The sequence below is a fragment of the Euleptes europaea genome, chromosome 9 (genome assembly GCF_029931775.1).
Source record: "Euleptes europaea isolate rEulEur1 chromosome 9, rEulEur1.hap1, whole genome shotgun sequence".
Lineage (NCBI taxonomy): Eukaryota > Metazoa > Chordata > Lepidosauria > Squamata > Sphaerodactylidae > Euleptes > Euleptes europaea.
Window position 1 is genome coordinate 50,750,893 of NC_079320.1, and position 17,012 is coordinate 50,767,904.

Consider the following 17,012-nt stretch of genomic DNA (forward strand, 5'->3'; position numbering starts at 1 on the left):
TGTTGTAAATATTCTAAACATGTATGGTATCTAAGTATCACTTTGCAAATTACCATATTTCTTGAGATACTGTGCATAGAGATAAAGAGTCTTTTTAAAGTAACTTATGTAAAATAAAATGCAGTCTTCTTCATTTTTACAATTGAGTGAGGAGCTGGAGACTTACAATTGCCTTTCTGTTGGATAGAAATGTTCAATGTGAGAGCGCCCTCTAGTGGCCCTGATGAAACCTTCTCTGAAGATCCTTGCATTCAAACCCAAAGTAGTCTCTTGCCATGAAAACCCCAAAAGGGGTCGCCATAAATTGGCTGCGGCTTGAAGGCCCTTTACACACACACACACAGTGCAAAAGAAGGGTTTTTCTTACTTGCCCTGTATTTTTTTTTATTCTGAGTGCCAGCATTGCATTTGCCTTTGACTGGCAAATAGTAGAACAGTGTGCTTGTCTTATGTGAAATCATTATTTTTAAACATTTTGAAAATCTGATTTTGTACGTGGGAGAGAATATTTGTATCTCTGCTCTTTTACCCAAAAAATATTCAGGATTAGTTATATAGCTCAAAGGTCTGTTGGTGTAGACCAGTTCTGATAACCAGAAGCCGAACATTCATGTTAGGAGTCAGTTCACAGATAAATGTTCATTGTTTGTTGATTCCAGCATCAAGTTATATTAGTCATCACTACAAACAGAAAGGGGCTATCATCTAAAGAACACTTCAGGTGGAAACAGTTCACACATGAAGTGTAAATTATCAAATAATGAGACATCAAGGGATGAATATACATGTGTTAATAATTTAAAACATGTGGCGTGCCTCTGAGACCCAGATGCTGGGGATTAAAAACAGTTAGGAAACATCTTCAGCATCCCCTGCTTTTAATCTTCCTTTAAGCCACTGTTGGATAATACAGCACTGAGCTAAATAGACGATTTCTCTCAGTTATCATGACAATTTATTCTGTGCTTTTCAAGTGATAATGTGTGCTATTTTCTACTGATGTTTTGGATGCTGATAAATTTCTTTTGCATCTACCCCCAGCCTGGTGAACTCAAAGACTGGTTTGTTGGCCGAAATAATGCACAGGGAATAGACTTGAACAGAAATTTCCCTGACCTGGATCGAATAGTCTATGTCCATGAGAAAGAAGGTGGCCCAAATAATCACTTGCTGAAAAATCTGAAGAAAGCTGTGGATCAGAACTCCAAGGTAAGGAAATCAGTGTTTCCATCAGCATTTTGATGCCTTTGCCTCAGGTCCTTCAGTTTGTGTTTTGGGGGGTTAGATATCCAGGCACTGCCCTCATTTTCCACCCAGCCCTGTCTTGCTTTTATGACATCAGTTCAAAAGAGGATGGGGTTTTCCATCACTCAGGTCCTCCTCCTATTGCCAACATTTGTTCTGCGCCGCCTGCAGCAGGCAGCAACTCCTTGCCAGCCACTTTCCTGTCCCTTTTAAAGAATGTGTAACAAGTTGCGCACACTCCCTCAGGGCTTCCATCCTCTTGTGAGACCTCCCTCTCTTGCAAGACCTTGGATTCTGCCTCCTCATTGCTGTGACCACTCAGCTGAGGAGGCATCAGTGCCTCAGAACTAGGCATGCTTAAACACCAGCTGGTTCAGTCCGTGTCCTGATTGCTAGGTGTAATCAGCCAGCCAGTTTTTCAGCTCACTGTCTAGCAGTTCAAAACCCATTCATGGCTGTTGAAATGGTGGCTGTGCTCATAAGAACATAAGAAAGGCCCTGCTGGATCAGACCAAGGTCAATCAAGTCCAGCAGTCTGTTCACACAGTGGCCAACCAGGTGCCTCTAGGAAGCCCACAAACAAGACAACTGCAGCAGCATTGTCCTGCCTGTGTTCCAAAGCACCTAATATAACAGGCATGCTCCTCTGATCCTGGAGAGAATAGGTATGTATCACGACTAGTATCCATTTTTACTAGTAGCCATGAATAGCCCTCTCCTCCATCAACATGTCCACTCCCTTCTTAAAGCCTTCCAAGTTGGCAGCCATTACCACATCCTGGGGCAAGGAGTTCCACAATTTAACTATGTGTCGTGTGAAGAAATACTTCCATCCCAGCAGCACAGTAGAGCACAATCAGCTTTTGCAGAAGTAAATTGTCACACAGTGTGAGAGAGCTCCCCCCACATCTTCACTGTGCACTACTCTACCCCACAATCAAAACACCGTTACATCTGTTATGAAGCCTACGAAGCAGTGGTAAATAAACACTGTGACTAAAAAACGTTCCTACTATTCCCTGTTCCATATGGATTCCTTTGAGACCATCATGATGCCAGTCTGTGTGTCTCTGTGCTGTTTTGCACTTGCACGATTTCTCAAAGCATAATAGGATCTGCAGTTTCCTCCCATGTGTCTATTTTTCACATCTTTAAATGTTCTACAGTTGGAACGAGCTACAGAATAGCAAGCGGCATGGGAATGAGAGCGCTTTTGCTACAGCTTCAGACACAAAGTCTGCTGGCTAGTATTTTCTCAGCCCAAAAAAGAGGGCTTTGACATTAATCTCCCGAAGAGATTTCTCTCCAGATGGATTGTGCCCTTCTTGTGCAGCATCCTTAATATCAGCTGCCACCTGGAAGTTCTCTAACCAATGCTGACACATTGTAGATAGTAGTAGGAAACCCAAGCCAGCCATTTAGAAGGTGGTTATGTTTAGGGATGTTGTTTATTTTAATTTTGTTTGTGTCTACGTTTGTCTTATTAAATAGAAAAGACCCTTAAGGTCAAAGCTCACTTGTGTGTGTGTGTGTGTGTGTGTGTGTGTGTGTGTGTGTGTACGCAAATATGCACTATCTCTTAGCAGGAAAGTTTTTGTTTCCTCTTCTTTGGGTATTTTTTTCCTTCCATGCTACTTCTAGTTTCCTTTCCCCCCTCTTTTTTCATGCTGAGCCAGTATGGTGTAGTGGTTAAGAGCGGTGGTTTGGAGCAGTGGAGTCTGATCTGGAGAACCGGGTTTGATTCCCCACTCCTCCACATGAGCAGCGGAGGCTAAGCTGGTGAACTGGATTTGTTTTGCCACTCCTACACACGAAGCCAGCTGAGTGACCCTGGCCAAGTCACTCCTCTGTTAGAGTTCTCAGCCCCACCTACCTCACAGGGTGTCTGTTGTGGGGAGGGGAAGGGAAGGTGATGGTAAGCCGGTTTGATTCTTCCTTGAGTGGTAGAGAAAGTTGGCATATAAAAACCAACTCTTCTTCTTTCTCCTCTTCTTCCTCCTCCTCCTCTTTTTCTTTCTATTTGTTTATTTATTCCTCCTCTTCTGTTTTCTATTTATCACTAGTTCAGCCCTGGCTTTTATTTGGATGGGAGACCTCCAAGAATTGCCAGGGATGTGATGCTGGAGGCAGGCAATCACCTCTGAATGTCTCTTGCCTTGAAATCCCTATGGGGTTGCCATACGTCAGCTGTGACCTGACGGCAAAAAAAAAATTGCTAGGAAGATGGGTTGCCAGGCCATCTTCCCAGGGGACTTTCCCCCTCAAAATAACAAAGTAAAATAAAAAAAGACCTCCAACGCAGTTTCCATTGACATTCTGTGAAAGCCCAGAACGAGCTCCATTGTACAGAGGATCGGTGAAAGGGAGGGCCCATTCGCATGTTGCTGTAAACAAAGGCAGAGTCCATTCTGTATTGCTTATTGCAACAATGTGTTGGCTTTGGAATACTGTTGACAAATATATTGAGATGCTCTTTTTCTTTTGCAGCTTGCGCCGGAAACTAAAGGCGTTATTCACTGGATTATGGATATCCCTTTTGTGCTGTCAGCCAACCTCCATGGCGGAGACCTTGTGGCAAACTACCCCTATGACGAGACTCGTACCGGTATGTTCTGAATACAAATGAAATCCTATCAAAGGCATGTGAAGCGTACCTGTCAGTTTGGATGGAAGAATTTCAATCCTAAATTCTGAGCCAGTATGCGAAAGCTGCGGTCATAGGTTGTGACCAAACCGAGGTCTGTTTGTGATGAGAATGAGTCTCCAAAGAACTTAGTTTCCCACATGCCACTCCTATCCTTCGTTTCCTCATGCAGAGTGGTGATGGAAGACTACCTGGTTTGATACAAACTACAGCTACCATCTAGTCATGATACGTAAATTGGGGAATTGTGAGAATAGTTTGTGGTTTAGAATCCTTGCTTAGAGGCAAGAAGCATATAATTTTGCACAGTTTGGATATCATGACAAATTGCACTATATGTAGGGGCGGATGAGGAAGTGCGTGAGGGCTGTGGACATTTGTGGCTCATGTTTGTCATGTATAAACCAGGGTTTGTTTCTGACATCTGAATGGAGCCAAATACTTCAAGGGTCTTTATGCTCTGGTACACACTGTATGCTCAGGAGCCCCGTGGCGCAGAGTGGTAAGCTGTAGTACTGCAGTCCACGCTCTGCTCACGACCTGAGTTCGATCCCAACGGAAGTTGGTTTCAGGTAGCCGGCTCAAGGTTGACTCAGCCTTCCATCCTTCCAAGGTCGGTAAAATGATTACCCGGCTTGCTGGGGGTAAAGGGAAGATGACTGGGGAAGGCACTGGCAAACCACCCCGTAAACAAAGTCTGCCTAGGAAACGTCGGGATATGACGTCACCCCATGAGTCAGGAATGACCCGGTGCTTGCACAGGGGACCTTTACTTTACTTGCTTATAACTGTTTTTATGACTTTCTTTCTAATGAGCGGATTGGTAACCCCCTTGAACATCTGGGAATGCAGAATATACTTTTTCATATAAATAAATGAATAGTACACTGTCGAACAGTGCAGAGAGGAGAAGGATATGACACATCTTAATGTGAGTAATTGGGGTACAGTTCTGCAAGCAATTCTGCCATATCCCATTGACGTAAATGGGACTGAAGCAGTCTCATGATGTGAAATACTGTAATCAAAATGTATTACAATACACATGGCAAACTGACTGTATGCTGATTACTTTTCTACCCCATCTTTATTGCTTGTTTGAAATACAATGCACTGCATCTTGGGGTAGCCCTTTAAACTGCAGCCAGCAGTGGCTATTTGAGTATATTTCTGTAGGCAGTATTTGTCTCATTCACATATTACATTTTTAAGACTTTAAAGGGATAACTCAAAATGTTAATATAGGATGTGATCATAAGGATTGGCAGCCAAATGACATATATACCACAAATACTACTTTATAATTTTGTCCTCTAATTTGGAGCAACGGAGATATCCACAGCAGAAAGTCTTCAGTATTTAACAGTGATTTGTGTAATAATACTGAAGATATGTTTTAAAATGAGAACACATTGTTCCTGTTCAAAAACAGCTGAAACATGTTTGCCTGAATCGAATGCATATGGCCTTGTTCATATGAAACTTCCAACTGCTCTGGAAACAGCAGCAGACACTTCCTGACATTTTCTAAGTTGTCTTCACAGCTCACGCACATCTTTCTGGTTGTGTTTGCCCAGGCAGTGCTCATGAATACAGCTCCTGCCCAGATGATGCAATTTTCCAAAGCGTAGCTCGAAGCTACTCGTCCTTCAATCCAGCCATGTCTGATCCAAACAGGCCCCCTTGTCGCAAGAATGATGATGACAGCAGCTTTATAGATGGAACAACCAACGGTGGAGCTTGGTACAGTGTTCCAGGAGGTTTGTATCATAATATTGTACAAACACAATTGTTATTGAGGATAAATGTTGGTCACCACTACTACTATTTCTTGTAACAGTGGTTCTATTATAGTTTGTACGTATAATAGAATTTTCTAATTTTTTTTCTGCTTGTGGACATGGTCTGTGGGGAGAAGCAGCTTCAGCCTCTCCCCCTGCCCCCGCATCAGGCACCATTTTTGCTTCCTCCAACCATCCCATGGAGAAGAAGAAGAAGAGTTGGTTTTTATATGCTGACTTTATCTACCACTTAAGGGAGACTCAAACCGGCTTACAATCACCTTCCCTTCCCCTCCCCACAACAGACACCCTGTGAGGTAGGAGGGGCTGAGAGAGCTCTAAGAGAACTGTGACTAGCCCAAGGTCATCCAGCTGGCTTCATGTGTAGGAGTGGGGAAACCAACCCTGTTCACCAGATTAGCCTCCGCCGTTCACGTGGAGGAGTGGGGAATCAAACCCTGTTCTCCAGATCAGAGTCCACCACTCCAAACCACCGCTCTTAACCACTACACCAAGCTGGCTGTTGTCTCCATTGCGAACCTCCACATTCAGAGTCAGTACACCTCTAAATACCAGTGGCTGGAGGAAACATCGGGAACGATTCAGCCTCTGTGCCCTGTTTTTGGACCTCCCCCGGAACTGGTTGGCCACTGTATGAGACAGGATGCTGGAGCAGATGGATCACTGGTCTGATCCAGCAGGGCTCTTCTTATGTTCTTATAATCAGTGCCATCCTAAGAAGGTGTACCCAGAATCCTACTTCTCCCCATGTGCCATGGTCCCAGTCAGAAGAGTAGGCATCCATGCCTTGGAGTGGTTTCTTTGTTTCCAAGCTTTCTAGAACACTTCTATGCCCAAATAGCCCCGAAAAGTGCTCTAATCTGATTCTCTCATCAGTACAGAAATAGCATCTTGCTAAAAGATTATCTTGTCCTGCAATTTAACTGTGTTTAAGTATCAGTGGCCTTTATTTTATGAGAACTGGCATTTTAATCTGGATTTGTTGCAGCTCTTTCCATTTTTAATTCATTTCTTGGTATCCGGGACTAAGGGCATAGATTTTAGTATGAGAATTAGAATTGTACCCTGTTCATAGGAATTATAGACCCTGTGACTCATTTAAAAATGGAGCCCCCAAACTGGAAGAAATCACTTGAGTTGTTGTTTAGCTTTCAACTGCTGAAAATTGAAGCACACAGAAGGGAAGACACTGGTACTGTAAAGTGATTCTCAGATGTGTGTGTGTAGGGGAGTGTCATATGCTGAAATGGTGTCGTGGTTAGGAGTGGTGGACTAATCTGGAGAACCTGGTTTGCTTTCCTACCCTTCCACATGAGCAGCGGACTCTGATCTGGTGAACCGGATAGGTTTCTCCTCTCTTACACATGAAGCCAGCTGAGTGACCTTGGAATGACGTCCCTACCCTAGAGTAATTTTTTTCTTGTTAAAATATTGTTTAAAATTAGAGTCGGTTTCAATTATGCAAAATGGTTTCTGACTAGTAAAACCTAGTGCAGCAGTGCTGTTGCTGAAGGTGGCGTTCCCAGGCTGGAGGGGCTTTGGAAGCTGACTACCATCAGCTCCGCCCCCAAGAACACCCCCTCACACCGGTGCCGCATATCTCTTCTGGGATTTAGGTGGCGTTGGAGAGGTGGCGGGCAGCTCCGCAGTGCCCAGGCACCCGTGGAACTGCCCCCGCCACCAGCATAAGTGCCTCTTATTCTGTGATAAGAGGCCACTTACGCTGCTGGTGGGGACACACTGCCTCCGGAGAGCTTTCACCCCCCACCTCAGAAATGCACTGTTATTTCCCAAAGAAATATTATGAAAAGTGTGTACAGCTTTGACATCATTGGCAAATCCATTTAAGTACATGGCTCTTGAATTCTGCCCATCTTCTTTCCTCCCTCTTCTCCATATCAGGTGTATTAGAAGGCCTGTATCCCCTTCACCACGCAGGCATTCTGTGCCATGCTTGGCAACATTCTTCTCCAGTCCGGGAACTGGATAACCTAACTTTGGGCATTCATTCTTGATTCAGGAGGGGATGCATTCACTGAAGCCTGCTTCCATTCACTCATCACCTTCTTTTTGTTGGGGAGCATATGCTTTCGATTGATTCATAACATCTTAAACACATGTGACTAGTAATTGTACTGTCAAACACATTTTAGTGATATACTGGCACCATCCTTTTCCAGTCTTCTGTTAACCCCTGGTACTTTAAAAGATTTTTTTTAATTACACAATTAGATGAATTGTCTGTTTCAAATCATTTCTTGAAGATGCACTAGATTTGCTATTATCTTTTATTTGCATGTTTTATTGCACATGTAATAACATGCTTCCTTGTTCATCTGGAAAGTATTGAACTGTACCTGGAAACTGTTTTTGACTTCTGAAAGCAGGGCTTCTGAAGCCAAATATATCCCATCAAAATATATAGTCCAGATGTAATATCAGATTTGGTACAGTCATTATGTCAAGCCGTGACTGCCAAGAAATTCATTTTATTAAATTGGCCATTTCAGTATCTATAGTGCTAGAAAGACCATACTCGCCTGTGTTCTCCTATAACATATGTCTGCTTATTTCAGTTAACTGTAGCTGATTATTCCTAGCTCACATTGATGAAAATTCATGTCCACGTTTGAAGTGGTTTTTCTCCTGGGTTATGGGCCCCCAAATCTCATTTTGTTGAAGGTGTTTTCACTGGGATCGTGGAAGTGCCTTTGAGCTCTTATGGTATTTGTGTGCAGTGTTGTTTATGAAAGGTAGAGAGTGAAAGAGAACTTTCAGAATTTTTTTTGGTAGTGTTTACAAGCTCATTAAAGATCCGTAACACGCAAAAAGAACAGCTGGAAGCTGGCTTCTGATCTCCTGCTGGGGAAATTTTATTCTGTATCCAGCAACATTCTGGGGGGCTGGGGGAGATCAGGAACTGAATCCCAGCTGATCATCTGGAAGTTAGAGTCTTCTGATCTCCCATCCTGAAAAAATTGCTAACTTCCAGACTTGCTTAGAGGAGGGAAGGTGGCACGTTATAGCCCGATCTCAGAAGATCTCAGAAGCTAAGTAGTGTCGGTACTTGGAAGGGAGACCACCAAGGAAGACTCAGCGGAGAAAGGCAATGGGAAAACACCTCTGCTTCTCACTTGCCTTGAAAGCATGAGTCGACTGTGACCATAAGTCGGCTGTGACTTGACAGCACTTTACACACACACAGACTTGCTGAGATGCCGCAAATTGTGTGTGTGTGTGTGTGTGAAGCTCAGCTGATTTTCCTTCACTTCAGCTTGGGTTGCAGAGAAAAGGAGAGGAAACAGCTCTTTCTCCTCTCCCTTTTGCAAAGTAGAGATTAAAACCAGTGTATATGTCCCTTCCCAGATTGTGGAGGGGGGAAAGAAACAAACTCTTTCTATGCTTCCTTTTGCAATGCAGACATTAAAAGCATTGCTTCTGTCCCCTCCCAATGTGGATAGGAGGGCAGAGAAACAAGCATTACTTTTGTTCCCATTCGGATTGGAAGAAAGGGGAAAGTAACAAGCTCTTTCTCCTCTTTCCTTTGGAGCTTCACTATATAGCTATTATGTTATGTGGAAGGGACAGAACCCAATTTACAGCTGATCCCCAATCAGCTGTGAGTTAGCTTCTAGCCAACAGGCAAGTGCAAATTCAGTGTTCTGCAGCTGTCTGAGTTGTCCGATGCAATCCAGAAGTATCCCTGATTGGCTGATGGTCTGACCGTGAGTGTTGAACAAGGTAAGTTTGTCTGCAGAACAGGTTCACTGAGAAATTGGTGGCATCCTTGGTTTGCCCTCCCCATCCTCGCTCCTTCAAGGAGGTAGGATTTTAAATTGGGATTCTACAAAAACTTGGAGTTCCAGTTTATATGAAGTAAGCAAACCCCAATTCAGCAAGGCACTTCTATTTAGCCATCACAACAAATAAAAGCTTGATCAAACTAGGAGATGTTTGGTCAAGATCTGCATACGAGGGGACGAGGGAGGGAAGTGCCTGAACATATCAAACAAGCTATGATAGTGCTTATTGTTGACATACCTGTATTTAAATACCATTTGTCATGACATCTAAATACGACTGTAGTTCTGCATGGATACAACGCCTGGATTTCTTAATGTTTCGTAATGTTGCAGGTATGCAGGACTTCAATTACCTTAGCAGCAATTGCTTCGAAATCACTGTGGAACTTAGCTGTGAAAAATTCCCTCCTGAAGAAACTCTGAAGAGCTATTGGGAGAACAATAAGAATGCACTTATCAATTACATTGAGCAGGTAAAATGAAAGGGTTTTTTTGTATCAAGGGCCAGCTATTTAATGGGAGAATACAGCTATTCAATGGGAGAATAGGGGGAAACTATGTGACTGGATTTTCCTGCCATTCCACATGCTTAAACATTTTTCTGTTCAGATGCATTCCTTGAGCTCAGATTTGCTTTTTATCACATATTGATCTACTTTCAAAGACATGATTTTTCAAAACATGGTTATGTATTAACCACAGGGGACTATCTTTACACGAAAGTGTAGCTGAAAGAATATGACCACGGAAAATTCACAACTTCCCCTCAGAGATTATTGCATGCATTCATCCATAGACAATTTACTAATGATAGCTTATAGCCAAGGATGCTTATGAATGGTTGCAACATTACAAAAGTGAAAGCACATGATCTCTGAGAATCTTTTGTTGTTGTTAAAAAAGCAGTGGGGTTCTAGCATCCCACATCTGCGGGTGGGGGAAGTATTTTAATCCTAAATGCCATGCAGTGGCGCTTATGTCACCAAGGTATACATGTGAGTGGTAACTGCGCAATATGTTCACACAACTGCACAATATGTTCAAACAAACTGCAAGGAGTCATCAACTCCTGATATCATGAAAAGTTATATTCTGTGGTTAGAGGTTTATTTATTTACAGTCTCTACCCATCTCAGATTACAACTAAAGATTTGAGGCAGATTACAACTAAAAACAATGCAGTAAGAACATTATAATAAATACTACCAACAAAATTAGAAAACGACACACTGGAACACAGCATAATACAGACAATAAAGAAAGATTACAAGTCTGGAGAACAGCACACTGAATTATTATATTGCATACAATACGGAAGGTAACTGCCGGAAACTACTCATTGGGAAACCCATACATGAAACTAATGCGTGAAATAGCTAGGTGATTTCCAGGGCTCCCAGGCATTGTTCCGTGGGACCTGGTAACACACTGACGATTAGCCGGGCAGGTCTCCATTGAGGTGGAGATGCGGGGTGGGGGAGGGAGGAGGGGCAGAGGCAGAAAGCCTTAGCTGACAATAAACAGAGCGGCACAAATCACAGTCTTAGAATCAAGAACAAGTAGCATATACAAGTTCAAGGCCTTGTTGAAGTTGTATATAGTCTCCCCCCCCCCCATTTTTTTACTTGAAAAAAAACATTGAAGATTCTTGGTCCTTTATATTTTAAAATTTAAACTAGAAGTAACTTTTTCACCAGCCTGTGATTCCCTGACAGTATGACACAATCACAGTATCCTTCTAATACACCTGGGTAGGGGTGGTGAATGAAAACACTTATTTAGGATAAATTTATTCTAGACGGATATTGCCAGCATTTGCCAAATAAAATACTGCCAGAAATTAAGCCAACCAATCATGCTTCTTGAGTTTAATTTTATGTAAGATGGAAAAACAGGACCTTGCTAACTTTCAGCCTTGGCTACAAGAGAACTGTCAGGAGTTGACTATTTCACACATGGTTATCTTTTGAGAAGATTGTCAGCTGGTATGGTCTAGTCAGAGAATTTACTGCAGCCAGAAGTCAACTGCAGCCAGAAGTCTGCATGGAGTTCATAGGGTTTTTTTTACTGCTGCACAGCTGTCTTCTGTAGACCTGAGGCTTATAAACTTTCAGTTGCTGGGGGTTCCCTCCTGTTTGATAAACTTGATGCTTCTAGCTGTGATCCTTCAGTTCCTTTTTTAATTCCTGTATATACTTGATACTCTTTGCAAATGGGCTGCCATGTCCAATTCAGTGGTAACAGGTCCACATTTGCGAAAGAATATATGCCGCCTATATCATAGAATCATAGCATAAAATCATAGAGTTGGAAGGGACCACCAGGGTCATATAAAACGTGTGGTGATAAGAAAATATTGCTGGTAAATTATTGTTCAAGACTTTCTATTCCTTGGCTCCACCATCAACCAAAAGGGAGACTGCAGCCAAGAAATCAGAAGGAGATTGAGACTGGGAAGGGCAGCCATGAAGGAGCTAGAAAAGATTTTGAAGTGTAAGGATGTGTCACTGGCCACCAAGACTAGATTAATTCATGTCATCGTATTCCCTATTACTATGTATGGGTGTGAAAGCTGGACAGTGAAGAAAGCTGATAGGAAGAAAATAGATTCCTTTCAAATGTGGTGTTGGAGGAGAGTGTTACGGATTCCGTGGACTGCCCTCAAAAAAACAAATCAGTGGGTTATAGATCAAATCAAGCCTGAACTGACCTTAGAAGCTAAAAAGACTAAACTGAGGCTATCGTATTTTGGTCACGTTATGAGACGACAAGAGTCACTGGAAAAGACAGTCATGCTAGGAAAAGTTGAGGGCAGCAGGAAAAGAGGAAGACCCAACAAGAGATGGATTGACTCAATAAAGGAAGCCACAGCCTTCAATTTGCAGGATCTGAGCAAGGCTGTCAAAGATAGGACATTTTGGAGGACTTTCATTCATAGGGACGCCATGAGTCGGAAGCGACTTGACGGCACTTAACATACACACACACACACAAATTATTGCCACTGTACAATAGATGAGAATGATCGATGATGTGGGTGTGTTTTTTCTTTAGAACACATCTAGAACACATTTTTCATGTATTTCATGTATTTGTCTTTTGGGGCTGGTTAAACAGCCATTTAATACTCAGGCTCTCAAGCTAAGAAGTTGCTGCTTCAAATCCCAGCTAAGCCATTAATTGAATCAGATGGCCTTTAGTCAGGCCAGTGTCGGCTGTCTTTACATGAAGATAATGCTGGCCTACCTTACAGAATACTGAGCCAATAGAGGCAAATGCAAAATATAATTATAAATAATTATTATTTTCCAGATACATCGAGGGATAAAGGGTTTTGTTAGAGATCTTCAGGGCAATCCCATTGCTAATGCTACCATTTCTGTGGAAGGAATAAACCATGACATTACATCAGGTAATATGGTATATTTTCATGTAATAAGGCATAATTTGTCAAATGGAAAAAGACCGGTTTGGTTTCTGTTAGTTGGACACATTCTGCACTGGTTGTTCATGAACTGGTCTAGGTGATGCTGTTGAACCAGAAAGGATCCTAAGCCAGGACTGAGGATTCAGTAGTCTCCTATGGAAACATCCCTCCCATTCTGTGTGTTATCTCTGGGGCCTCATCCTTCAGGGGCTTAACTGGGCTTGATCCTGTAAATGTGGGAGAAGCAACCTTGCTTGATGACAAGAACATGGTACCACAAGTCAGTCATGTCTTCCACACAGGGCTACTTCCACTGAGGCTTGTTGTCTCTGGCTATCTTGCTGATGAGGAAAGGAATCAGGGGCTGCAAGTTCAACGTCTAGCTTTATGTAGTCAAGGGATGACTGACCTTAGCCTGAGCCCCCCATTTGGGTTGTTCTTGGGGTGGGTTGCTCTTCTATGGTGCCTGGATGCAGGGGCTCCAGATCAGTGTATGTGTGGCAGCAGTAGGGGGTCTTCTGAGCCCCCAGGCTTTCTTCAGAGGAGTAAATTCACCATAGACTCCTGGTTCCCCTTTCAAATGGAAGGGCCCTGGCATCTGAAGGAATGTCCAAAAAGTAGAGTTTTTTGTCATGCAGTGGAGTTTTCTTGTTATACTAAACCCACAACTGCTTGATTTTTTTTTCAAATGTGGTAACAGTACATATCAAATGCATTAGTGATCACTCTCAATACATTTTATGGAAGGTACTTTATTTGGAGGACATTGATTCATAGAGTCTCCATGAGTCGGAAACAACTTGACGGTACTTAACACACACACTTTATTTGGGGTAGAATGTATGAAGTCACATTCTTATGAACATGAAAAATACTATTGTTTGTCTACTGTAACCCCAACAAATAACTCCATTGTGCACATGAGGATGTCCTGTTGCACTTACAAAGCTCTGTGTGAATTCGATCTTCAGTGCTAGGAAAATTCAGTGTATCCCTTATTGATCTTGTATACAACACCTTTCTGGGTATGGCCTACATTGGAGGCACTGCTAGAGTATATATTTTAAATTATTTCTATGACTTTATTAAGATTGTATGAGCCCCAAGACAACTCCCATTTACTGATTCTTCTTTGACTATCACATTTTACTTTAGACTGCTTTTCCCTGACTAGAGCCACAGGTAGAGTTTCCTGAACTGCTAGGACATCCCATATGAAGGGTTTGGAGGGTTCTTAGCTTTTACAAAGTAGGTAAGGTAAACGTCCCCTATGCAAGCACCGACGTCACATCCCGACATTTTCTAGGCGGACTTTGTTTGTGGGGTGGTTTGCCAGTACCTTCCCCAGTCATCTTCCCTTTACCCCCAGCAAGCTGGCTACTCATTTTACTGACCTCGGAAGGATGGAAGGCTGAGGCAACCTCGAGCCGGCTACCTGAAACCAACTTCCGTTCGGATCAAACTCAGGTCGTGAGCAGAGCTTCTGACTGCAGTACTGCAGCTTACCACTCTGCGCCACGGGTAGCCATTGTTAATTTCAGTACTTCCCATTAATAACAAAAAAGTTTCACTGCAAATGGCTTTAGCTTACGTAGAACACAGACCTAAAGGTCATTTTGAAACCTGAATGCTGTCAAAATGTTTCTCTGAATAGCGTAGAATAAATTTAAAAATTATCAGAATGCATGAGAAAAATAATTGATTAAGTTAATATGTTTTAAAATGTTCTGGGGGATGTTCATACGTTGCTTTTCTTCCTCAGCTAAGGATGGTGATTATTGGAGATTGCTTGCACCTGGGAATTATAAAGTGACAGTCTCAGCACCAGGCTATCTAGCAATAACTAAAAAAGTGGCTGTTCCTTTTAGTCCTGCCATCAGAGTAAGTGTTGATTGATTTGCATTATTTGACAATGAACACCCATACTTTTGTATTAGTGGTTAGATATGGTGTATTATGGTATCATCTAGAAAACTTCACTAGCTCTTGTGCAGAATTCAGTATTCAAGACTTCTGTTTTTAATATTTCTGTTGTCAAGACAGAATCTATGTATCATGTATACAAAGTACAAACCATAACGGGTTTAAGCGTTAAATGTGAACCAGATTATCTACTTCAGTGTTAGCCAATATCCAGCCAGTGAAGAAGTTTGAAGAAATTTTTGCTGGTTGTGGACCGCAATAAAGCGCTACTGAACTTGAATCTAGCTCTGCTGCATTCTCTGTACCTCATGTGATGTGAACTATCAACCCCCCCTGAGATTATGGAAAGAAAATCTAATTAAATATGTTTTCAGTGGGTTACTCTTTTACTGTGTTGCTAACAAGGGAGCTAAAGAGCATTTCATTTGTGTTTGCCACTAAAATTCAATGAGATTTGTTCAACAAATCCCATGGGGAAACATTTAACATAATGTAAGAAAGCATCCTGCTAATCTGCCTTAATAAAGACTGGGAATCCCTTCCATTGCCTTGGTCATTTGTGTCCTGAAGAGTTTTAAGAATCCATTTGAACCCATAATGTGGTGTGTGTACCATGTAATGTGTACAGAAGTCTTTATGATTTGTTTATGGATTTAATATATACATATATATATATATATATACCCACCTTTCCATTATTATTTATTTTACCTAGGTGGACTTTGACCTGGAATCATTGTCTGAAAGAAAAGAAGAGGAAAAGGAAGAGTTAATGGAATGGTGGAAGATGATGTCAGAAACTCTGAATTTTTAAGCAGAAGCTCTGAATTTATAGCTTTTAATCTATTACGTGTTGACTAAGTATAATGTACTGTGCAAAGTCCCTATATTTTAGATTTTGAGTAGCTCGCAATATCTTCATTTTTGAGTATTTTTTTTAAAAAACTCAATAATCTGCTCTATGTAAAAACATATTATAGGTACTTTCATGCCATCATCGACTAGCCTACATATTCAGTGTGGGGGAAAGATACCTAATTGAATGTTTCATCCTGCTAACAAACGAGTTTATGTTTATTTCATTTACAAATCCTGAATGTGTAGATTGTAAGCACATTAAAAAACTAATTATAATTAGCAGTCACCTGCAGATCTTGCTACCCATATTTAGCAATGCAGGTGAACGTTTGTTTCACAAAATAATGGCACTGAAAAAGTATGCGATAAGAATGTGGTGTTGTAAGTAATGCTTTACTACAATGTAAATTTGTTTTATGTCTCGTGTAAAATAAGAATCATGTGTACCTGGTTTCATTTCCTCACATAGACAATATCTTTTATTGGTCTTATATAAAAGTTAACAGGAAATAGTGTGTCTTTTTCCTTGTTGTATCCAACAATATCCCCAAACAATTTTGTAACCAGATTAAAATTTCAGGATGGTTAAAGAAGGATCATATTGAGCACTGGTTGTTATGAGGTGTGCTATCCTTCCTGTGCTCTATAGTTCTGATTGTCAGTGACATGTGCAGTTAAGTAGATATGAATCTGCATGGGAAGATCTCGGTGTCATTTGCACAAGGAGCAAAATGTTCATCCAAAAGCTCTCTGATGTGTTGCATCTTTAAAAGTGGACTCGATATTCAAGATGTGCCATGTGGTCTAAAAAGCCCAGCTCCCAATATGTTCACACAGCAATAAGTTGCATAAACTTCAGCAGGACTTAACTTCCAAGCCACACAAGCTAAAATGAATTATTTGTGTTGTGGCAGCACTTACACATGAATGAGTGTGCAGGTGATCAGCATGATCCAAATCAGCACCTGCAAGTCATGGGGGGAGTTTAGTTCCTCTTCCAATAAATGCTGGTCCGTGAAGATTAATAGGATTATCATGGATGGCAAATCAGCAGTGGTAGTGCTACATGTCTCTTCAATGATGTTCTTCCTGTTATAACACTACAATCTTTGACCGGACTGGCAATGGGAAGCACCTTCAGTAAAGCCAGTCACCTTATTTTACCTGCTAGTTGGTACAACAGTAAAACCTTAGGTTGGATTTCAAATCCTAAATTAACTTTTTGTGTATAAAGAGACAATCAAAACTAAGCTGAATTTCAGGTTATTGTTTGTTTGTTTTTTTAAAAAAACTTTTATTACAACAACAAT

At 41.6% G+C, this 17,012-nt stretch overlaps 1 protein-coding gene across 1 annotated transcript in view; it reads left to right on the plus strand.

Moving 5' to 3' along the window:
* Window positions 1-15,779, plus strand: part of CPE (carboxypeptidase E) — a 72,488-nt gene extending 56,709 nt beyond the window's left edge. Inside the window, exons 3-9 of the mRNA XM_056855950.1 lie at window positions 1,042-1,209; window positions 3,733-3,850; window positions 5,467-5,649; window positions 9,828-9,967; window positions 12,807-12,906; window positions 14,684-14,802; window positions 15,560-15,779. Coding sequence (XP_056711928.1) covers window positions 1,042-1,209; window positions 3,733-3,850; window positions 5,467-5,649; window positions 9,828-9,967; window positions 12,807-12,906; window positions 14,684-14,802; window positions 15,560-15,658 — 927 coding nt within the window. The 3' untranslated portion in view covers window positions 15,659-15,779. The remainder of the gene's footprint in view (window positions 1-1,041; window positions 1,210-3,732; window positions 3,851-5,466; window positions 5,650-9,827; window positions 9,968-12,806; window positions 12,907-14,683; window positions 14,803-15,559) is intronic.
* Window positions 15,780-17,012: the final 1,233 nt, after the last annotated feature.